Consider the following 25,965-nt stretch of genomic DNA (forward strand, 5'->3'; position numbering starts at 1 on the left):
TTAGGGTCCAATTCTCACTTTTAACTAGTTACTTATTCGCACGCATATTACTAGGATATTGGCGGTTTATTAGTACTTAGGTAAATATTAATGCCTTATTCTGCATGACCATTCTACATGCCTTAATCCTACCCAATACCTAAACTTAACAACTACCTTAAGTAACTGTTAATAAGCAGTAGTTATGAGCTTATTGAGGCAAAGGTTGTAGTTAATAGTTAGTTAATTGGTGAGAATTGGACCCTAAACTAAAGTGTGACCATATACAACAGCGGAATTATGTATCAATGATGCATCAAAGTTGATAAACTGCAAGGCAACCATGAACAGCCAACCATACAACTATTAACTGGCAGAAGAATCAATTATTTCAATTATGAATAAAAAAAGAAAAGAATGATAATTATTATTAAATAATACAAAATTAAAATATAAATATTAAATATTCTAGTCTTTAGAAATTATCAGGATTTCTTTTTTTTTAAATACAACTACAACTATGGAAAAAAAAGTACAATTTTTGCAAACCCTTTCAGTTTTGGGTGATCAACCCAATTAAAATAAATATCATCATAAGTTTTATAACCGTCCTTTAGCGGTGTAGGAGTTTAAGATTGTGTTTCCTTATCTCTCCAGAAAAACAAACAAGAGACTCACATAAAAAGCTAAACTAAGAGACCCCACTGAGGCAACCACGATCAATAACTTAGTTCGACACCAAAATTGGTCCCAATATAGAGGGAAGTTGAGAGAAGAGCAAAGAAAAAACGTGGATTTGCTAATGACCTGTGTAATCCTAATTAAAAAGGATTCCTTTGCAGAGCCTGAAGCCGTCCAGAGTACAGCAGACACAAAAGTAAAAGCTGATGACATGATAAACTGAGACAAGTTCTGTTCCCACAGCGCAGTCCGTTCCAGAATAGTACCCAGGACAGAGTGTATGTGGGTGTAGGAGTGTGCGCTGTGCGTGTGTGTGCATTCATGCCATCTTATGAGTGTGTGTGCCGTGCACGAAGGGTGGCCAGATCAAGCCACGCTGAGATGTAGTCCCACAAAAATCGCCCACTCTCGAGCAAACCGTGCCTCTTGGCGTGCACGCACCATGTTTATTCTGATACGGTCACCGCACGCCGAGATCATACGCAAGCAATATGGTGTCCCCCACGAGTGCAGCATACGGACACGAGGCGTGAGGACACCAAGCTTTGGAATCAAATCAGTGAGTCACTCAACCTTGTGCAGGAAGTGAACAGATTCACATATGCAATCACATTTTAAACAAAGTGACCTTTTATGCGACTCAATCTTTTGCCTGCTAACTACATCGAAAGGTTCCCATTACAGAAACTGCATAATGTACATCTCTATCAGTGAGACAGTAAAATAAATGAATAAGTGGGTGGAGCCATGAAGGATTAAGCTATTGAAAGTAATACTCATTATTGGTGTTTGTGTGTGTGTGTGTGTGTGTGTGTGTGTGTGTGTGTGTGTGTGTGTGTGTGTGTGCGCGCATATATATATACATACATATATATATATATATATATATTACGATACCCTCATGTCACAATTCGATACATATCACGATACTGAAGTCACGATACAATATTATTGCTAATACCATATTTTTATACTCCAAGACATATGATAAAAGGTTAACAAAATGGTTTGCTGTTGATTAAAAATTCTACATTTGGTATTACATTGGGGGTGTAAATGAATAGGCTTGGACTTGGTGCTGATAACCCAATGCACAGGACAATAGTGACACCAGAATAAAAATATTCATGATTCTAAAGCTGAAAATACAGAATTAATTCAGACGAATATGCTTGCACTCTGTCACTGACTAGATATATTTATAATAATGTAGGCCACTTTTTACTGGTAACATAAGACATTTGGAATTATCAGGAACCACAAATATTCCCCCATTGCATTATTATACATTATATTCAACATTATATGTAATAGTTTAATGTAATACTAACACTAAACGCTGTAAAAAAAAAAAAAATGATTCAGTAATTTTCATTTTGGGTGAATATTCACAATACATAATTGTCACTATCCACGATACATATTGTTGCATTTTTGTATTGAGATATATTGTGACACGATATATTGTTACAACCCTAATATATATACAGTATATGCACCAAAAAGTTGAGCTATGCACCAAAAGGTTTGATCAAATGCCCAAACCTTTAAGTATGAGCAATAGACATGAAGAAAAAAGCAGTGCACCCCTGCTGTGCATGTTTTGTTCATTTGAAAAAAAGCAATTGTGGAGGCAGACAAATAGACAGACAGATATCATGAGGACTGCTGAGGTTCCCTTGCGTATCTGGCACCTGAAGCTCCGCCTAAAGGCACAGACAATTGACAAAAGAAGCTGATTTCCATAACCAGATGGTAAAGATTTCTAACACACAGATTAGCTAATTTAACAACACTTCTCAACCTGACAGACTTGTATTCAACACACAAATTCAGACACACTGTTCTGTCGGTGAAAAGACCTAATGACTAATATCATGGGGGCTATATCGGTGACAGACTAACAGACAAGTCAAGCAATCTCTAAAATTGCTCAATTGTACAGCTGAAATGACAGCATTAGCTGCAATTATCCTTTCATCTGTTCCACATTAGTCTTGTTAAAAGCGGCAGTCCCAACACGATCCATGCAGTAGCACAATTGTGCTAGGTTGTGCTTTTAAGGAATAGATGCCCAGCAAATTACATTTCTGCAATTATTTACAGTCGTAAATATTGTCGTTCTATTTGACCTTCATTCTGTCGTGAGATACAAAAGGACACATTTTTCAATAATTGTACAGTTTTTTTTTTTTTCATGCATGTTCACTACTATTTAAAAGTTTGGGGTCATTATGATTTTTTATGTTTCTGAAAGATGTCTCTTATGCTTAGGCTGCATTTATTTAATAAAAAAATGCAGTAAAACAGTAATATTGTGAAATATTATTACAATTTAAGATAATTGTTTTCTATTATTCCTGTGATGTAAAGCTGAATTTTCAGCATCTTTACTCCAGTCTTCAGTGTCACATGATCCTATTACAGTATAATGTATTATGATTTGCTGCTCAAGAAACATTTATCATCAATGTTGAAAACAGTTGCTTAATATTTTTGTGGAAACCATGACTTTTTCTTCAGGATTTTAAATAGAAAGTTAAAAAGAACCGCATTTATTTAAAATAAAAATCTTTCGTAACATTATCAATGTCCTTACTGTCATTTTCGATCAATTTAATGCATCATTTTAACTGATCATCATTCACTGAAAATTTTGCCATGCTCTAGCTGTTCTTAGCACATTCATGATGGTTCATAAAGTAGCAATGTCCGATACATTAACAAATCATTTTTTAGAAATATCCGATTCATTAAATCATTTTTTAAATCGTTTTTTTTTTTTTCAATTCATTTTTTATTCAGTTCATAAATCACTCTAAATTATTTGTTCATGAATCTGACTGATATGGTTCTCAGACAAAGTTATCCCATCACTTCGGAGGGCTTGAATTATAGCTTACAATACTTTGATACTTTTGCAGATTTTTTTACTTGAAAGCATAGCGATCAGTACAATTCTCCAAAATATCTCCCTTTTTTTGTTTTCCACAGTCATATGGCTTGGAACAACATAAGGGAGAGTACACAACTAAGGGATTTTTCATGTTTTGGGTTCTTTAATCATGCTTTCCTTTTGTAAGATGCAAGGTGCTAATAATGGTTGCTTACAACTACAAGAGAAAATATAAAACACTATAAAAATCACAGAGTGAATGTTTTATTGCAAATTTAATTAAGTGGACAGTGAGTTATGAGTCAAGTAAAGACAGAGCATGGAATGCTCTTTCATTTCTCCATCCTCACAACCTACATATCCATAAAGTCCCCCAAAGTTCCCCTTCTTATCATCAAAACTAGTCATATCTGTGCTGCCATATCGTTGGATAAACCCATGCTTGGACGTCACCAAGCAACAAATTAGATTTTAGAGTTAAATCTCTTCTTGTTCTAATTAAGAGGAAGTAAAAGATTGAGATTCCGGAAGGTGCTGACACCCTGAGAGTCAGCGCTCGGCTCCGCGTCTGCTATTGATCGGCAGATACAGTGGTGTCAGCATTAGGATCCCTGGGGAGCGGTCGCATAACCCTTGGTAACACGACACAGCCTACGAAAGTTGGGCGGGCTGGTGACGTCAAAGGGAGGTTCGCGTGCAAATCTCCCGCAGCTTTCCCTCGCAACCAACATCTGTCCACAGGGAGCATAACAGCTGGCCAGGGAACAAGTCAGTGAGCAGGCCGGCTTTATCTTACATCAACCTGGTTTTCAGAGCGAGGGATAAATCGTGTCACACGGATCAGCGTTATCGGTGTGACCCTTCATATAGATGGGGATTTGGGAGAGAGGATCAGAGAATGAGATATATTTCTCACACACTGATCTTTAAATAATTAAACTTCTAAACTCAATCAAACAGCCAGAACATCACTATTACAGTGCTGACAGTACAGAAAACGCTAAACGCAACTGGAAATTCCAATGGCGTGCTCTTCCATCCTGTGTTTCCTCATAAACGACTCCGCTGTTACCTGTTCAACTGCAAATCTTGTGTAACCTCGTCCTGTTGCTATGGAGATGACATCAACAATGGAAAAGACACATTAATCATCAAAGCTCTGTCTATGTATAAACACCGATGCATGTGCCTGTATGTAGTCTTTGTAAGGGACACAAGAGCTTTGGAGATCCACCCATATAACCACCACTCAGGTGCCAAGTTCAGATCCTGTGTTCATAACAGTGCCATGGAAACAAATGACAGGGTGTCATTTCTAGAGCACTCACTCTTCACCAGTCACTACGCATTATAGCAACACGCACTCATAAACCAAAGAGTTCGCACCACTCTAGCGCAAAGGATTTCAGCGCAAAACCCTGGATTATTTAACTTACCCAGTTATTCCAAGGTACCTTGAATGCAACATGCTTTTGTTTCTGCTTTTATAAAGCATCAACCAAATGCATTAAATGTGAATATAAGCATTTATCCAAAGGCAGATTTATCTAAAGTTTATCCGTATGTGTATTCCCAAGGAAATTAACCCATGACCTTGGGTGTTGCTAGTGCCATTCTCTACCAGTTACCGTAGACTGGTAAATAACATAAATTACATAAATTATTATCTACTGATTAAACACAGCTTGCTTTAATGCAAATGAGGGTTTTTACTGATGTGCTGGATTTATAAATACTAACACTACTTGCTTGACACAATTTAAGATGTGCTACTACCGGCTAGAATGCTGGCGGTAAACAGATGCATTTAAAAAGGTTTTGTTTGTGCACATTTTTTGTGATTACCGAAGCAGCAATTTTAAGACCCCTGTGTGAAAATTATACCTTTCGTATAATTTTTGCCATTGTCTAGGCACATTTACGTGAACAAGGTGCAACTGCCCCATGCAACACTAATTGTGTTGCCACATTTACCCAGTTACTTGATTTGCATAATTCCTTTGTGAATCTGGTGCTAAAACAGTGCAGACAGCATGTGCAAATGATGCTAGCAGCGGGTGAAGCTCATTCTCAATACGTAAAAAGCAAAAACAACATTTTCATGAGGTCTGGATCTTTTAATTTGATTCTCCTCTTGGCCGGAATTAATTATTCCTCTGTAAACCCCTGGGGATTGAGCATCTATCAAATGTTTGTTTATTCAGACTCTTATTTTGCTGGTTTAATTTGCCCCTTACTGTCTCATTATGTCGAGTGATGCATGATTGCATAGCAAATCCACAATGAATCTGAAATTAAAACAGACTTAAAATAGTCATCTCATTCATTAAGTAGGCCAATGAGGCTAGAGAAATTAAGTCAAATACCAAGTGAACAGGCATACGTCTAATCATGACTTTGTGACCTTACATAAACTTTTTTTTTTAAAGTACAACACAAACAACTCTGGAAAACTTAGGTGAAAGCTTAGGTAGAAGCTCTGATGTTCTATAGCAGGGGTCTTAAATGTTTTTCAGGGCAAGGACCCCTTAGGCGATAGAGACATGGAGCAGGGACCCCCGACACAAAATATGTCAAACAGAGCTACATATAATAGCCTTCGTTATTAATAGAAACCAACCATATTTTGGTTTAAAACGATGCTCGTTAGTGTTGTGTCTGTACCTGTATATTACTTTTCATTGTTAAAATTGAGATTTATGCATCAGTTAAAAATCACAATTCATTAGTTGTTCACACAGTTGTAAATTATTTTAATGGATTTGCAGAGTCATGCATTTTAACTTTACACTAGTCAGATGGACAATTAAACATTTACTTGAACTTTAGCTTCAGGTTTATTAAAACTTAACATTCAAATTTTCCTGTGTGAAATTCATATAATTCAAATTCATACAATAATCAAATAACTGAGCATCTGAAATTAGCGAGGGTTCTCCAGTAAAGTGCAGATGTAATGTGTAAGCAACATTATATCAAGAATAGCAATGTACAGTGAGACATTACTTTTACAAATAATTGGAATGCAATTTCAAAAATATATTGATAAGAATATTTAATAATTAATCTATCAGCCTGCCTTTCTGTTTTGACATGCCATATTTTTGTCCCGTGCAAGTTATCACTGTGTCAATTGCAATTTCGAGAGTAAATCCCGCATTTAAATGTAGATGTCACTTCTGAAATTTTGAGCGTGTAATTGGTCATCTGTCCTCTTAGCAGCATGAAAAACCAAAATTTAATTCAATGGATTACAATATATAGGCTATAGCCTCGAAAGCATGAAAAAACAAACAAACAAAAAAACAGTTTTATTCAAATCTGTCAATAATAATTAAAGTGCTCAGACAGTCTCCTTGCTGTTTTTCCCCAACACCTTCATAATCATTACTTCTGTCGGTGAGCTGTGGCAAGCTTTATGCGTGCACTTGAGCGCTGATTAGGCTATGTAGGGAATTAAAGGCTTATTATTATGATTTACTATATGGTTTATTAATTAACGTGTGATTAGTCGACTAAACATCTCAAATTAGCGACTACTAGTCAACCAGAAAAATCTTTAGTCGAGGGCAGCCCTACTTGCATCGTGTCTTTGTTTGTTATTGAGAGGATTCGCGAGCGTGCAGATCTCAACATCGAACAAAAACTGCATTTTGAGCGGTGAGTGGACTAAATTAAACACCTCTGATAGGCCATTGCACTCAAGAGATCAACAAACATGACTGTGATTGGCTACATTTCTCACCGTTGCAAAAACACATTGTAAATAGAGACATTTGAATTTTTCCAGAGCGCATAAAAAAAACGCAATAGAGTGATTGCCAAATCTGTTTAGCCAGTATGCTATTATTTCAGTAATGACTAAGGAAGGTCTTGCTTTTGTTTCAGGCTGCTTATATTTAAATTTGACTTTGTGCCCACTGTTCAGAGTGTGTGTCTGAGTGTGTCACTACTCCTAAAGTCTGAGCACTAACTTGGATGGGTTAAATGCAGAAAACAAATTCCAAGTACAGGTTTGTGTTACCATACTTGGCCTTCACATGTCACTTTCACCCCTAGCATTATGGCAGCAACTTTTCACATGCAATCACCATCCAGCAACCACCTAGATCACACTAGAAATTGCCTAACAACACCCTTGTAACCGTGCACAACACCCTATCATCATGGTTGTATGTTTTGCACATGCAACCACCTAGATCACCTTAGAAACCACCTTGCAACTCCCTAGTAACAAATGCACAATACCCTAACATAATGGTGGCAAGTTTTGCACATGCAAGTACCATCCAGCAACCAACTAGATCACACTAGAAACGCCTAGCAACGCCCTAGTAACTATGAACAACACCGCAGCATCATGGCTGCAGGTTTGCATATAAAAATGCCATCCAGCACCTTATCAACCATCTAGCAACACCCTGCACAACACCTTGACATCATGGTAAAATGTTTTGCACAACCGCAACCATTGAGTAACCACCAAGATCACCCTAGAAATGCCCAAGCGCCTGCCCACAAAAGGCAAGAACCACTTCTTTGTACAGAAAATGTAAAAAAAAAAAAAACATGTTTTTTGTTTGCTTGAACTTCCTAAGTATATAATAAAGAAGTTTCAACTTCCATGAAATATTTTTTGAGCAATAAAGAAAGGAAAAAATACCTTTTTAATTCCAAAAAGCCCAGAGCTCAAACTGACACGGTTTAGCTGAATAAAGAAAAACAACTCAACTCTGTGAATCTCAGCAAGGAAATACAATTTTGGATTTAAATAAAATTAGACGAGCACATTAAAAATAAGCATTAAAATGATATCTCAAGTCGGGTGCAGAGCATGGATATTGTCATCACAGCAGATGAAAAACACCCCAATCCAAGATTTTTTATTTAATTTAAATTCAATATTAAGTCACCATAATAACAAACAAAGAACATGTGCACCGAGTCTCTCAAAACTCAAATATTTTGACCATGGCAAACAAGGGGGAAAAAAACATTCATTCTTTATGGACACCCTGCAACCAAAGTCACAGAAGTGTTCTTATTGTTGTGGCAGGAGTGAAGGGGTTAATTGAGCCACACGAAGGGGTAGCGGCAGCAGCCCACCACACTGCCATCGCTGGATTAGCCATTCCCAGCCAGAACACTTTCTCACACACATATACACACAAACAAATCAGTTTCTCTGTTGCTACAGCAACAGCTTACTTTCCATGTCAACTGCAAAGCTGTTTCTATGGAGACACATATACAGAAAAAATTCTTTGCTCCACAGCCAGGGACCAGATGGCAGTGAACTGTAAGAGTCACATGGAATGGCTTTACTGTTCTGACTAACTTGTAGACACATGCACACCATAAACACACCCACACACACACACACACACACACACACACACACACACACACACACACACACACACACACACACACACACACACACACACATACAGCATGCTCTCAATATGATACACACGCACAGGAATGCATTTATCAGCCTTTGACAAGAATCAATCAATACTCAATAAGCATCTAATGAGTCCCAATTCATAAGCTTCATCCTTTTATCAAACAATTATAAAATGTTCTCTTACAGGAATCAATTCAATCAACATTTACCCATATTAAAACCGAGATAAGTCTCACCCCTAAATATTGACATGTTCATCACACTCCTGCAGTGTAGATTTCCAAAGCCACTCGTTTAAAAAACAACTCTTTTGAAAAAATAGTCAGCTAGAATACAAGTTAAAAGTTTTTTAAGTAGGCAAAATCTTTCTAACTATATAATTATAAAATATGATAATATATATATACATACATACATACATACATACATATATATATATATATATATATATATATATATATACATTAGCTAAAGCATTAGATATTATGAACACTAAAAAATAAATTACATACAAATAAAATTATTAAATGATTAATTAAAGCTTACTGTCACAAAAGGATTTTAAGTAGGGTGACAGCATCAATGTTAACGTATAACTTTACACTAAATAGGAGTAATAAAACTAAGAAATCCTATTTACATATACATACAGTACAGGCCAAAAGTTTGGAAACATTACTATTTTTAATGTTTTTGAAAGAAGTTTCTTCTGCTCATCAAGCCTGCATTTATTTGATCAAAAATACAGAAAAAAATTGTAATATTGTGATATATTATTACAATTTAAAAGAATTGGTTTTCAATTTATTATACTTTAAATTATTATTTATTTCTGTGATGCAAAGCTGAATTTTCAGCATCATTACTCCAGTCTTCAGTGTCACATGTGACATCCAGTCTATAACATGATCCTTTAGAAATCATTCTAATATTCTGATTTATTATGAGTGTTGGAAACAGTTCTGCTGCCTACTATATTTGATGAATAAAAGGTTAAAAAGAACTGCATTTATTCAAAATAAAAAAAGATTTTCTAATAATATAAATCTTCTTTACTATCACTTTTTAATCAATTTAACACATCCTTGCTGGATAAAAGTATTGATTTATTTCAAAAAAAGAAAGAAAAAAATTACTGACCCCAAATTACTGACCAGTAGTGTATATTGTTGTTACAAAAGTTTTCTATTTTTAAAACATTTGCTTCTTTTTTTTCTTTTGTTTTTATTCATCAAAGTATCCTAAAAAAGTATCACAGGTTATGAAAAAATATTAAGCAGCAGAACTGTTTCCAACTTTGATAATGAATCATATTAGAATGATTTCTAAAGGATCATGTGATAGACTGGAGTAATGATCCTGAAAATTCAGCTTTGCATCACAGAAATAAATGATAATTTAAAGTATAATAAATTGAAAACCAATTATTTTAAATTGTAATAATATATCACAATATTACATTTTTTTGCTGTATTTTTGATCAAATAAATGCAGGCTTGATGAGCAGAAGAAACTTCTTTCAAAAACATTAAAAATAGTAATGTGTCCAAACTTTTGGCCTGTACTGTATATATTAAAAATATATTATATTTAAGTTTTTAAAAATCTGATTAATTGGTAAATCATCTTATGGTTCATTGACGAACCGCTCAAACGAATTCAGTGCAAATGAACTGTAATTCCCAGCGGCACTTCACAAAAAAACTGTAGGTAGGTGCATTTATTAATTGCCACATCTATACTTCTAAAGTTATATGCAATACAATTTGACTACAAACAGCAGTGTAACATTTTGTATTAACCTGTTTCTAACAGCAATCATTCTCGAAAACAGAGGAGCTGCCTTTAGGCTACTGAAAAATTTAAGCAAATGTTTGTAGAGTCTCGACTACTACTAAAAAAAGTAGTAAAGACAAATAAAAAGAGCAAAAATTAAATGAAAACTAGAGTACAATAAGGTCAGCATTTCCCACAGTGCAATTAAAGATTGATGCAGAACGATTTTGGCATCCTTACCTGACTCCTGTCCTTATCCACCTTCTTAAAGCACTTATTGAGGGACAGATTGTGCCTGACTGAGTTCTTCCACCCCGTGGGGGCGTTGGCAAAGTAAGGGAAGTGTTCCAGGATCCAGTTGTATATGTCTTTAACTGGCAGTCTCTTAGAAGGGGCATCTTCTATTGCCATGAAGATGAGGCAGCTGAACGAATAAGGAGGTTTGCAGTTGGGGTTCTGCTTGGCGTCGTAAGGGAGATCCGAGTGGGCCGGGGAGGGTGGGGTGTCATCGTCCAGGTCCTGGACAGGGCTGACGCTTCTCAACACGGGGTCACCGAAGCTGTTGAGCAGGTTCTTGCTCTCGTGGAGCCAGTTGAGGTTGGTGAGTTCCTCGTCCTCCACGCTGCCCTTCTCCAGTTTGATGATGGGAAGAGCCAGGTCCATTTCCTCGGCCTCCTGTAGGGCGCGCGTTATGGAGCTCGCCTGATAGAACTGGCTCAGGCCGCTCGCGACGCTGACCCCGGAACTTTCCAGCTTCTTACTGGGAGGCATAACCGGACCCATTTAGACCAAGGCTCCTACGAAATACACCAAGGAGAACAAGATCACAATCAAAAAACGTCAAAGGTTAAAATAAAACACATTAAGAGCACCATTTGGAACAGAGTCAGTGACTACAAAGCAGGCTTAAAACATACTTAATGCAAATGCACAATCCAAATCCAATACAAAGCTATTGTAGAAGTTTACAGACTGACTGTCTTGCAAGTTGATTTAGATCACTTGATGTTCAGATCACAGCCTTTACCTCCAAGGGACAAAGCATTCTCTGAGGGCACTAAAAGAACGAGGCAATGAGAATCAGTCTGTCAACAGCAAGAATGCACGGCACGTCAGTCTGCTCTCAGAGAAGAAGGAACAGCTACAGAGCAACTGAAGAAGCCTTGCTATAGTGTGAACTATTTCAAGTAAATGGAATATAATACTCAAGGTCATCTACAACTGATCTGCTCTGTCTGTTTTATGTTCTCTCAGTTGCTCTTTTTATAGTTGTACACAGATAAAAAATAAAGATATCAATACATATACAGTATAATGTGACAAATGATTAAATGTGACAGTAAAGGCATGTAGCTATAATGTTACAAAAGTTTTTGATCTCAAATTAATGTCTGTCTTTTGAACGTTCAATTTATCAAAGAATGAATAATGGTTTCCACATCAATAATGAGCAGCACAACCATTTTCAACATTGAAGATAATAAGGAACGTTTCTTGAGCATCAAATCATCATATTAGAATGATTTCTGAAGGATCATGTGACACTGAAGGCTGGAGTAATGATGCTGAAAATTCTGCTTTACCATCACAGGAATAAATTACATTTTAAAATATATTACAATAGAATTTTTTTAAAGGGATAGAAAGTAAAGGGTTACATTAGTGTGGATTAGAACCCATAAACATTACCACTGCACCATACTCTATATTAAATTGCTGATCCATGCCTTTATCCACTGACCTACAAAATCCCAGGATTGACAGAGGCAATTAGGAATGAAGGAAACTGTCTAAAGTTCATTTGTATTAAGAGAACACAAAAAAACGAATTATCATAAACTGAAAATTAATGATAATGATTTCAGTTTTAAATGAGCTAATACAGATCAACATATACTGGCCAAAACATTTAAAGAATCAAAATTCATATATATAAATAATTATGCATAACTTAATATCTATGAGCTACTTCTGCCTTCATGTGCTATGGGAAAGTTTTGATTACGAGCTCATCGCATTCAAATTTCGACTTGAGAGGGTGTTCATGTCCAATTTTTAACTAGGAAACTGGTATTTGAGATTATTCAGTAAGTCTTGCCATTTTAGATGTCACCATAACCAGTTCGTTTGTGACTTTTCCACATTTTAAAACAAAATGACAGCTATAGTACTACTAACCTAAAAATATCTCACTATCTATGTCAGGGGTGTACTATCAATCCTATTCCTGGATATCCACCTATCAGCAGAGTTCGGTTTCAACCCTGATCAAACACACCTGTCTGTAATTATTGAGTACTCCTGAAGATCTTAATGGACTACTTGCACAATTATTTCCGCATTCTAGTTAGTACATATCGGGAGTTTCCGGTTAGAGCCTTCAGCGCACCTACATACATGAGAATGCATATCACTATGTTTAATGGCTGCCAATTGATAATGATCTCTGTATTAATTATCTTGAGCCTGCTGAAATGTTCCTATAAATATATTTTCTTTCACACTGTGCATTCTGAATAATAAATAGGCTAAATATATGTATCCACTAACCTGCAGCAGTCCTATGCTCGTCTTCTCATTAACCTTTTTTTTCTCTTTCTGACATTTTATACCTGTTGGGTTTACATTTTTAAATGAAATTGACTATTAAAAGGATTCCTTGTGTGCGCTGGTGTTTATTCCAGTCTTTTAAAATCGCTGAATGAATGAATGCTCGCGACGTGCCTGTAACGATGTTAAATAGGTTAGGCTAGGCTATTTAATCAATAACGCACACAGCGTAGAGGAGAATGACAGTCAACTACTTTGAATATTATAGCATTTTGGGCATAAACATGTACATATTGAAAAGATTGACATTGAAAAATGACACAGAGTGATTAAAATATTTAATCTAAATAAATAAAAGTTTGTGGTTCGTACTGATGTTATTCATCTGTTCTCACACACTTCAGCGTCGCGGTCACTAGTTTAGATGAACATAATTCATCTATATATATGCAGAAATAATGGCGTATTTTTAACACCCGCTGCTTTCTCAGATCGGCTTGGTTTGGATTAAAACTTCATGTTCCGATAAGTTTTGAAAATTCTGCACAGTAAACATCAGAATATACCTTCTCCTGTCAATAAAAATTGCCAAATTTTTTTATCTTGTTGCGGACACTCATTTTAGGTGGCGTTTGTTCAACTCATTGACCACACATTGAAAGTACACTGTTAAAAAAATCTGTAGAAATTACAGTATTATTGGCAGCTACTTGCCAGTAACTTACTGTAGATTTAAATTGATGTTATTTACTGGCAACAGTTTGTTCAAAGTTAAATGAACATTAAACATTAACAAGTCTTTATCTTTACAGAATAAAACTAAAATAACAGCCTCATGCAAAGCATTCTGGGAACCAAAATCTGAAGGAAAATAACAGAAAAAGGTTGATGAAGATTTCTGGTTCCCAGAATGCTTTGCATTAGGTTGTTATTTTATAGTTTTATTCTGTAAAGACAAATACTTGTTAATGTTTAATGTTCATTTAACTTTGAGCAAACTGTTGCCAGTAAATAACATTGATTTAAATTTACAGTAAGTTACTGGCAAACAGCTGCAAAACTACAGCAAATTTTTTACAGTGTAAACATAACCGGAAATAAGAGAGATGTACTATTTCCAAACGGAAGTGCGTCACAAAGCTCAGTGCAAGAGGCGTTGTGTTTGATCAAGGTTGGAGCTGGACTTTGCAGGGAGGTAGATCTCTGGGAACGGGATTTGGCATCCCTGATCTATTTCAATACACTATTCTATAAAGATCTGGGTGCGACAGAGGGGAAAGATGTCAATCACTGAATCAAATACTCAGAACATGACACCAGAAAAACAGACTGCGACCTTCCCCATGATTACAAAGATCAATTTATGTGGCGCTGTCTCTCTTGTCTCACCCTCTCGCTCAACACACTCGACCCATCTGCAAAAGCAATTACTAGAAATTCACATCAAACATTTAAATACTGCCAAAAATAATTCCATGAAAATATATAAAAAAAATCAAACATCGCTTTTCCTCTTCAAAGAGCAGATTAAGTTTTTCTAAAACAATGTGACCTCAGCTTCAAACTGCTTGTCTTTTAGAATAGAGAAATACTTGAATATTATACTTCAGCGCTGTGGGGCAGGCAGCATTTTGAAGGGGAATGAAATCGCCTCGTTCAAACTAGCCATCCGCACATTGAAATGCAACACGGACACTAAAATCATTCATGAAAAATCAATGTACTGCATCTTTCCAATGAGGAGCGCTCATTTCACTCACCCTCCGATGGGGCGCTCCGGTCCCGTGAGCCGCTGCACAGGAAAATTATATTACAGCTGACAGTAAAGTAATTTAATTGTACTGTTGCCATGACAACGCAGGGCTCTGTTTAGGCCTAATTTGCTGGCAACTGCCAATAGTGTCCCGAGAGACCCGAAACTTAATTCTTGACCATTATTTCCAACATCAAAGAAAGTTTTTGCAAAATACTTTCGAGTATCATACGACAACGAAGTGTAATCCATCCTGATTTATTTGAAAACAAATTTTCATCACATTTGCTGTCTTTTAAACATTTTCAGAGTCTTTCATTTAGCTCAAAAAGAAACAAGCAATGGAAGAGATTTTCTGTGAGGGTGATTTTGAAGCTCTTGCACTAGCCACGTGACATTTGAACATGAATTGAAACTCAAGAATCTAGAACAATGATTTTGACATCAGCCTCAAAATACAAACTTTAACACTGCGTTCACATTTGTAGGTCAGTTCTCTTGGTTCTTTTGGTCCAGGCCAAAAAAGAAAATTATACATTTAGTCCTGGTTCACTTAGTGTTCACACTGTAATTTTTAACACAGAAACTAAAGATACAACAAAAAAAGGCTTTTATGGCGTATATTTTGTGAAGGAACTTGTCGAACATCCCAAAAAATACGGTGTTCTGGACTAAATGCGTTTAGTGTATGTGCGTAGATATGATGGTATATGATGGAGCTGAGAACTTGGGAAGAGCTTATAAAATGTGTAAAGGAGTCAAAACAGCGGCAGGAATCCCTCCGTCACACACACGAACGAAGATCTGCTGCAAGGAGACGCGGTTCTGATACCTGTACCGAACTGTGATGGGCAACTTCGTGAATATGACGAGAAAAAACATGTATGCTTAAGCATTCTTTCCCTTTTAGGGTTGCATATTGTGACATCATGTCCTGTTTTTGGTTTGTTTACATGTCTTTGGTTCGTGTTGCGTTCATATTTCAGTCAAACCGCACCAGAGTTCGTTTGGAAGGCCCACCTTTTCAGGGATCTCGGTCAGCTTGTTTGGTGCGCACCAGGGTTCGGATGGCAGCGTTCACACTTATTCAAATGAACCTCACTAACAGAGCAATCGCACCAGAGTTCGTTTTAATCCAACCAAACCTGCCAAGTGTGAACACGCCCTAAGCCCATGAACCAAAATAGAATAATGATTGGGCTAAAAATAAAGGAAAAGCATGTACGTATACTGTTTCCCACATAGTTGTGAATGACACATTGTATCTGATGTCCAGGCTCAGGTTTGTTTCTCTGAGATTGTGTTTCTCTGGCAAATAGCTATAAATGTGCTCCAGTCATGCGTCCAGATGACAGAAAACCAGATCACAGAGGGTGGGTTAAAGCTACAGATAATTAGGCATGATGCTCTGATCAGAGCCCAAATACCATCTGCCTGTCTAAATCAACATTTGTTTGGCAGCCTCATCATAAATCAGTGATTAAATGCATGCATACATGCAGTTAGTGTTTAATATAGTCATATACTGTACATCTGCATATGCAAGCAACCGGCCGTTGGAGCTTGAATAAATTAATGCCCGCTCGTGTCTGCCATGTGTTAAAATGCATAACGATCTTCTATGAACAGCTATGTTCATTTGCATGCCAGTATGACTGACATAACAAAGACAACACAATGACAAAGAACAGGACTTTGTTCCCTCATCACCCATCTTAACATCTGACTATTAACCGCATACACGAGTGCCAAGAGAGATCCTCTATTCAACATGCAGACACGGACCGTCCTGATGTTACAAGCCGAGCGACTGCCAAACTGTCATTGTTTTGCTCGCTTGATTGGGAGAGCTGCGTTAAAACAAGCACAAAACTCATTTAAAGTGGGTCAAGAACAAGTAATGAGTCTATTCATGCTGGTAATAAATCGCTCACTGAGTCACTCAGCCACAAAAACAAAAAAAAAGTAAACTTTATGTACAACTTGACTTCTAACACGGCACATTCTCAACAAATGATTAAAATGAGACTAAACTAGATTTTTACAACATCAGAAGAAAATGTGAATGTGCAAAACGTTCATTATGCTTGGGTTGTAGCCAGGATGTTACTATGCATTTACTAAGGTGTTTTCAACCCATCTCTATGCAGTTGTTTGGTCATTGCGTACTGGACCAAGTACTCCTACCTCATTCTTTTTCTCTCTTCATGCAAACCTGTCAATGGGGTTTGAACGAGTGGAGTTTCCTAGAAGAGTTTATTTTATTGCTGGAGGGTAAAAGCATAAAGAAAAAAAAAAGACTACACTGCAAGTAATCAGATTTAAGGATACTTCAGCTTTACATCAAAACAACTGCCATCCATCCCCACAAGACCCTTGATTCCGACACACATCACACTTAATATCCATCTGACATATAAATGTGCCTGTGAGAAAGTAAAAATAAACTCTGTACCTGCTCTGAGATTTCATTCATAAGCTTGGCGTAGGCTTCTCTCGGCTCTTGTGACAAACACTTTCCTTCCCTCTAGACAGAAAGACATTTATGTGTAATCTCACACCACGGTACCCATAATTCCGAGGCACTCCGAAGTACGTAATATCTTGCTTTTGAGGGCATAAACACTCCTCAGCCTACGTCAAAGTCCCGGCAAGCCTTGACTCATCTGCTCGGAGTGTTTACCTGTGAGAATTCCCTGAAAGGGTGTGACCTTCGGAAACCCCTCCTCTTGTGGAATTACATGTCATGCCCCACTAACCTGACTGGCGAAGCCCCGCCCCCCCTGGCCTGTTAGCTCCTATGAGCTGCAGAGACATGTTTCAATGAAAAGCGCCACAAGTAACATCATTTACATGTGAAAAACAAACAGAAGAAGACTTAGCTGGAGGACTCCTGGCATTTTCTTGAAGCAGGTAATCCACATGTTCGGCGCTTTGAAAACAAATCCAGTCTTGGACGAACAAAAAGTCACGTGCGGTCAATACTCGAGGAACGAGGGAGAGGTGAAAGGTCACGTTCTCTCTGCCGCAGAGGCAGTAAATAGCTGCACTCAGCCTGTTTTTAAAGCAGTTCTCTTATCACTCCACAACAGAGAAGTGGCAGGTAGAGATTTCATACGGCTCAAAGCAAAAAAAAAACATGTCCAATTCAAAGCCTCGACTAAGCAGACACAAAACCACTATTTGGCGTTCAAATAGCCCCAATTACACAAGAAATAATCAAAGGGCTTTAATCTTGGCATGAAAAAAAAAAAACATTGCAAAAGTTGCAGTGAGTCTTTTTATCCCATTTGAAACTAGAGCTTTTGATTACAGCTGGTCTGTGCAGCGCTTTGCTCACAGTATTGTAATGCCCAGAGCCAAGTATTGAGCAAGAGTTTCCACAGCTTAACACGGTTATCATGGGTTAGTACTTGCAGAAATGATTTACAACCACTCTTTTGATTAATCTACTGTACCAAGTGTATTTAATCAAAGCCAAAAACTCTTGTGCACGGACAGTCTGTGAACAATTTCACTATGCTGGTTCACACAACTGACTAAGAGTCAAAACCAGCAATGTTCCAGGTTTAATACAGGTTCAGATTTATTCAACAACATTCCGGTGGATGTGTCTGGCCATCTCGTACCATTTAAAAATATTTCAACTTTTAAAAACACGTCCTAAAAACACTAGTCAACTTTGAAAATATGTAGTTTGAGACATTGTCTCCTCTTCCATCTACCCCAGAAAACAGCCTCATTTTACCCTCTGTAAAAGAGGTGAGTGCAGACCATATCTTAAACTGTATCTGAAAACATCTGGTATATTAATGAAGGTCTGGCTGAATAGAGTCTCCTTTCAAATGTTTTGTTAGCAACTTTGAATCCATAGCCTACCTAGCAACACTTTAAAGTAGTATAGTCAAGTTACTCTAAACTGCTACTGTAACTGACTACTGACAAAAAGCAATGCTGAAAGAGACGGCTAGTTAGTAGCCATTTAAAATGTCAAATAGCAAATACAAATACAATAGCAAATAGTTTTGTATAGAATGCATATATGTATTCTTATTCTTTTCTTAAATATTTGAAAAAATATTATATTTTATAAAAGATGATAATTAAATACAGTAAAATAATATTACGTAATAAAGCAATATATTTAATATTTATTTTAGAAATATAATAATAATTATACATGTCATTTACTATTTAAATCACACCATCAATTTTGGCAGATAAATGCTGAGTTTTTGAATAAATAAATAAAAATCTCAAAAAGGGTAACATTGTTAATATATATCCTAATTTATACAACAAAGTTGAAACTATAAATATAAAGATTAACTAAATATTAGTATTCTGCAATAAATATAAGACGTAAAATACTATCCAGAGCCTCAAATTGGTGAACTTTTTTTCATCAGTTCATTTACATTAGAAAGAATCAGATTTTCCAGTGCTACATATGAGAGCACGTCTGATTATTGCCTCAACTCACTCGGCAGTAAAACCACATGCAAATGCAAGTGTCACTGTAAACAGCAATGTAGCTTTGTGGTTGCGCTACACTGCTACTAGTTGGAAAAAGTCTCTTGAAAAACCTGCAGTATTTCAGAAACAACTGAGAAACTGTCATGCTACTGTTAAATATAGCTTACTCAGTAGAATCACTAAATTTAGTCTCCAAGCTACTGTTTTCCCCTTAATGTCCCCTTCCTAAGCCTTAGTTTTTGAAATCCTAACAAGGTTATTTAATATGGTCAACAAAACAAGTATTCTTAATGTTAATTCTGTAATTTTTGTAGTATCTGTCATTTCAGTAGTATCTAAATTATCCTGTTCTATTTTAAGCACACAAAGCTGGATTTAAGATATGATATTCTAAAATTGTTCTATCTCACTGCGGACAATAAGCAGATTACGTGAGTGTTCTACCTAGCTGAGAGCTCATTAAAGCAGAAACAAAGAATTGATAGTGTCAGAGGCTGCATATATTTTCCCCACAGAGGTCATTAGGGTAGATTAGCACTGTTCTGTTGAGATAGAAACTCCAATTCCTGTCCGTGAGGAGAGGTTCAGTCAGGCTGCAGCGAGAACTGTGTCACTTTGGTTAGTCCGAGCCACACGGGCGTCCGTTACCCTGGTAACGGGAGGATGGCTGGGACAGAGTGACAAGCTGTGTTAATTCTTTCACCCGTAAACCCCAGAGGATCACCACCATTTCTCTTCATTTCCATCGGAATCTGAGACCCCATTAAAACAGTCCTACTTCCACCGCATCTCAGCTTATTACCACCACAGTTTCATTCTTTTTTTTTCTCCCCTGGATTTCCTTATTGGATACATCAGACGCAAAGAAAGGTACAAATTGAACAAGAGCTTTGAATAAATGCTGTAATGGATCTCCATAAAAGTACATGCTGTGTTCAGATGTGGATTTATATCCATAATGTAATCACGCTTAATGGATCTCGATCACATCTACCAACCCCCTCATGAAGCAACGCAGCCTCCACCACTAGCATTCTGACAGCAGGGTTTGGATCTCAGGTCGGCCTCTATAAACAGCACTGGACTTCTCTTTGTGCTTGTGTCAGGATATTATGGTATATTGGATGGCAACTGTGCTGCAGAGATGCTAGTTAGTAGCAATTTAAAATATACAAATTACAATTTGTACAAATGTACAAAAGGATATAATAATATATATATATATATATATATATATATACATATATATATACATATATATATATACACACACACACACACATTACATTTTATAATTTACATTATATATAAAATTAAAATGTCCATAAGTGCCTTTTTCATCATGTATTTTATAATAATAGCAAAACATTTTATTTTATTTTTAATGTATAATTAATAAAAAATATTATTTGATTATATTTTATAAAATGCATTATAAAAATATTTTAAATACATAGTGTATACACCAGAACCAACCAAAATCAGCAACTGGAAATCCAGTGGCATAACTTTGTTTTAATAAGTGGGTGGGACAGGAGTGGGGGAAGGGTGTAACAATAGTAATTGCAGAAAAAAATAATATTACAATGTCCAGAAATCTATTTCAATAGTAGGCCTATATTGAGTTTAATGTATCGCAATATAAGTCATGTTTAACATGATAGTTTCATCCTTCCATCTATGGTGGACCATCTTTATGGAACTTTTGTTAATCGTGTCAGAGTTTCTGGGTTCTAATCCACCCTCGTATAGTTTTTATTTTTCTCTCATTACAACCAAAGCATGGACATGTTTGTGTGCATTTTGTTTAGTGATTTCATCGTAACTAATAGAGTCTCTCCGCAACGGAATAGATTGAAGCGCTCATCTGTGTGAAGTGCACGAGCGCCAAGAGAGCACAGTTGCCTTCCGCCAATGATAACAGCCGCAACGAACGCTCAGCATGACTTCAAAGACAACATATTCCAGCGCCAGATCGCCTCTTATTTAACAAACGAATGAAATGAATGCTCTGCTAGTCAACTGGAGTGGTTTCATTTGTATAATAGTTATATCCGTGCCGCACCCGTCACGCAGCAAATTACACCTATGTGGAAATCCCCATTAGCAATGACTAAACTGTAACACATCAGGATTATGATTTCAGTTTCTATTTTGAATTAAACCAGGGACCTTTGTGACAGCAGTTGCGATCCACAACCATTAAGCAACCACCACCCAAGACAGGCCTGTGTGGGGCTGGAGGGGACATACGGTGATAAGATCAGAATGGCTGCAGCTCCCAACCCGGCAGAGATGAAACGCATTTGACGATAGCAAATCTGACAGAGCTGCTGTGTTGATGCATATGACCCACTACACCACAGAGCCCGGTATTATCACACAGCAAATCAAATGGACCCGGCTACCATGGAGCGTTTAAACCATGTGGACACACATAGACACACACCTTGACATTCAAATTCCCTCCGAATTCTCCTCCCATAGGTTTATATCTTCTTTGTGACGCTTGCCAGACGGTGAGATTGCACGGCAGTCGAGCTGGGCTGAGGTTTAACATTTCACAGAAGGTCAGTGAGCATAGTGTGATTTGAAATCCAGCAGCTTTATCTCTATTGCAGAAACCGGCCATCTCCCCATGAATGCCACTGCCCTGCTGGGTCTCAGCTAATACAGCAAAGCATCCAGGCATGAGAGTACAGGCTAATCTAATCCCAATGACAGAGGCGCGAACAGAGAAAAATGTCCGCACAACTCCCAGACACATGTACAGGCGTATCTCAACAGGAAACACAGGAGGATGGTGGGTCACTGTATCCTAGTCACCACACTCAACCTGGGGCGGCAGTATGATGGAGTAAGTCCCTGTTGTTGCGAGCGTCGGCTCAGGCCCTGCGGAGAACACCCGGGAGACAGGAAATTGAATTTGCCAGTGTATCGGTGACAAGGGAAACCCAGTTAGCAGCTGAGTCCAAGGATGCAGAGCCTCAAGGGGAGAGGGCACTTAATGAAAATTAAGACACTGCTCACCCAAAGCACTCAATTCGGCTGATCAGCAGGCCACAGTTGGATACAAAGTTTGGACAGTAAAAATAATAAAGGTTTCAGTGCCAGTTAGAAATAAAATGGGTTTCACTAGTCCGATCATGTCACTAAAGTATGAGAACTTACTATTCTTTTTTTTTTTTTTTTTGTCTACTGGTGCTATATAGACACTTGTATGAAGAAACTCTCAAATGTGACATCAAGAACTCAGATCTCCTAAGAACCAAACAGCCAACTTTACTCAAGAACTCTTTCAAGTGAGGATATCAGAAAGTCTGGTAACAAGTCAATAAAAAAACAGACCAACAGGTTTGTTTGCATGTTAACGTTCAAATGCATTACGTGATCAAAAAAGACTGTCTTGCCAGGGTATTCATGTACAGTCAATTAACTGAAATAAAAAAAATAAAAAATAAATACAATACAACACAACACAACATCTAAGGCTATAGGATAAATAAATAAATAAATAAACACATTGTTTTTAATTGTTCTTTTGCTTAATTCTTAATTTATTATTGAATAAATTCCTTGAAAAATAATCACATTGAAATGTTTAGTGTTTAATTTAATTAAAGTTTAATGTAAATTAATATAAACATTTTTTTAAATAAATAAATGTGTTCAACTGCATATTCTTTCTGCTGTGCATATTCGTTTCTGTATCGAGAATTGTTGACTACTGAAACTGTGTGGTACCATCAAAAAAGTGGTTATTGAGAAGAAAAGGGTTCTTTGCTGAACCTAAAGCACTGCAATGAACCTTTTTTAAGAGGGTTATGTGCTGGCGGGGGAAAGGAAACTTCTTCCTGTTCACTCAGGCCACTCTAACAGGCTCCTAATGAAGGTGCGCCTCACGGGAACTCTTCAGTTGTAGTTTTTCTTTCTTTCTTTTTCCTCAATCCCAAAAGGAGGGAGGGATCAGTATATTGCTGCTTTAGGTTTAATAGCCACGTTAAATGAGCACAAACTGTCTCGCTGCGCAACGCGTTTCATTAGTAAACAGCACTCAAGACGACAGTGCCACTCGGTACAATAACACGTAACAATGCAATTAATGGTGTTACATGCGGGCGGGGCCGCGGTCTCGGGTGCGCTGGGAAGATTATAATTGTTCCAGTCTGACTGCCTCTGGGAGCCTGCAGCGGGGGCATTCATTACCAGACTGAGAGAGAGAGAGAGAGAGAGAGAGAGAGAGTGAGAGAGAGAGAGAAAAGAGACGGAGCAGCAGCTAGACAAGTACACCATAAGCAGACATAAGTACTCTTTCAAACCCAAGTGAGCTGCCTCACTACATACTGCCTTTTAAACCAGCATCCTAACCATCATGAAACCTTGTGGCTCATTTGGAATGGTTTACAAAGGCATCAACCAAACAAACAGCACTCCCAATAAATCCTCATGGAAGACTCATAGGGGTTTTGCAAACTGATGTAAATGGCCTGGGTCATGTTCTGATCAGTATTACCATTAACTAAAACTATTAAAAAACATTAATTAAAAAACATAATCTTATGGTTATTTAAAAAAAATAAACATAAGATGAAAAACCTACACTAAATGAAAATTAGAAATGGTGATTTGGGAACTTACTGAAATAAGTTTAAGTAGCCTACTAAAAAAACCTATTAAAATATAAAAAAAATATATAAAAACTAATACAAATGACAAAAAAATATATATTTTAAATAATTACTAAATATTAAACTGAAATTAAAATTAAAAACTGAAAATATAAAAATAAAAGCCTATTAAAATATTAATAAAAACAGTATAAGCATATATTAATACAATGTTTTATCTCTGCTATATTATAAATGATAAAAAAACTAAATATATTATTCGATTAAATACATAAAAAATTTTTAAATGTAACGTAAATAAAAACAAAGAGTGCATGTGCCATTTGGGACAGGGCCTTATAAGCATAAGAATACAGAAATATTGAGTAAAATTTCATTTTAAATTACACTAAAGTATTTGTATTGATGAATGAAATGAATGCACTGAATGAAATGTTAGTTATAATTATTATTATTTCTATTTCTATTGTTATTTTTTCCACTGAACTTGTTGCAGTGGATTCTGGAATTGCATTCTCTGCGAATGACACATGTGACGCTGCTTTAGAATTTGCCTAAAACAAGCTAACTTAGGAGGTACCTTTTTAAACAACCTTCTTCCTAAAATGCTCACTAGAGCATTTTTCACTTTTAGGCTGAACGGTTATAAGAACGGTGAGGAAAGGTTCCAGTTATTTTTCCACTGGAGCCTGGTTCGGCACGGTTGCAAACCGTTTTCAGCACGGTTGGCTAACGTTTGCTGGTAGAATGCGTGTAGTGACGTCGAAAATCAGGACTGGTCACTTGTCTGTTGCCAGTTTCTCAAATTACAAATTAATAATACAATTAAAAGAAATATCTGATTATCCTCCATAAAGTGGCCATTTGCATCTAATATCATCTGTAAACTCTTGCATTACCAAATGCCGATGCATCTGTACTACATTCCAAAGAGCTCTATTATCAGCCCCACAGTGGAAAATGAAACCATATCCATATCGGCTGGGCCGGATCAGCACGGAATGGAACGGTTAAGCAAAGAGAACGGTTTGGCCCAAAAGTGGAAAAGCAGCTTAGGTTTTGGAGCAGAGCAATTGACAAAAACAAACAGCAACAGCACAGACACAGTGTCCTTTTTCCACATTTACTACTCAAAGGGGAAGACAGCACGCAAACCGTTTGTTCTTAAATGAAAGTATATTCGTCCCCAAACAAAAGCATTTTGGAGTGCATTCCTTTTGATCTACGTCTCCAATGTCTTCCAGAGGAGTCAATAAAAGCTATACACCGGCTCCTTTACGAGCCCTGCAGATATATATTAGAGGGGTCTTACTGATTCAAAGCACAGCCATAAACACAATGGCAGGCCTGGCTCAGTGATAAGCCTCCCTTAGTGGAGACTGATGTTATCGGAGCGAGCACTGGACTGAGAGAAGGACCAAGGTGACGTTGAACTCCTTCGAAGGCGAGAGAAACCATCAACTGAGTATATCACAGTTCAGTATAGGACACAACTCTTTATCCCTCACACATGGACACATCACGGCCCAGGGAGCAGATTCTCGACTTTCAGCAGAAATCCTGCTAGATGAGGTTGTAAAGCAGTCTTAATCTTTAATAACCTGCATGGATCAGAAACGTTCATTCACGCACCAATGATAATACCATCTCTGGTACCTCAGGATCCACCTCTAATCACCCATCATCCTCCTCTACAATGGCAAACAGGGACATAAACAAGAACAAAACATACAAATTATTGTCAATTAACCCAGTGGTTCTCAATCCCGGTCCTGGCGTACAAACCACACATGGGGCTAATTAAACTCAATAAAAA

At 37.1% G+C, this 25,965-nt stretch overlaps 1 protein-coding gene across 9 annotated transcripts in view; it reads right to left on the minus strand.

Moving 5' to 3' along the window:
* foxn3 (forkhead box N3) overlaps window positions 1-25,965 on the minus strand; it is a 95,390-nt gene that overhangs the window by 51,427 nt on the left and 17,998 nt on the right. For 8 of the 9 annotated variants that reach the window (XM_082144140.1, XM_082144141.1, XM_082144147.1 and 5 more), the window contains one exon: window positions 10,983-11,539. In XM_082144140.1, the coding sequence (XP_082000266.1) occupies window positions 10,983-11,525 (543 nt within the window). In that variant the 5' untranslated portion in view covers window positions 11,526-11,539. Of the gene's footprint in view, window positions 1-10,982; window positions 11,540-17,500; window positions 19,098-25,965 lie in introns of those variants that run through there. The other variant, XM_082144142.1, reaches the window with a different exon arrangement.

The sequence above is a fragment of the Leuciscus leuciscus genome, assembly GCF_965113295.1.
Source record: "Leuciscus leuciscus genome assembly, chromosome: 17".
Classification (NCBI taxonomy): Eukaryota; Metazoa; Chordata; class Actinopteri; order Cypriniformes; family Leuciscidae; genus Leuciscus; species Leuciscus leuciscus.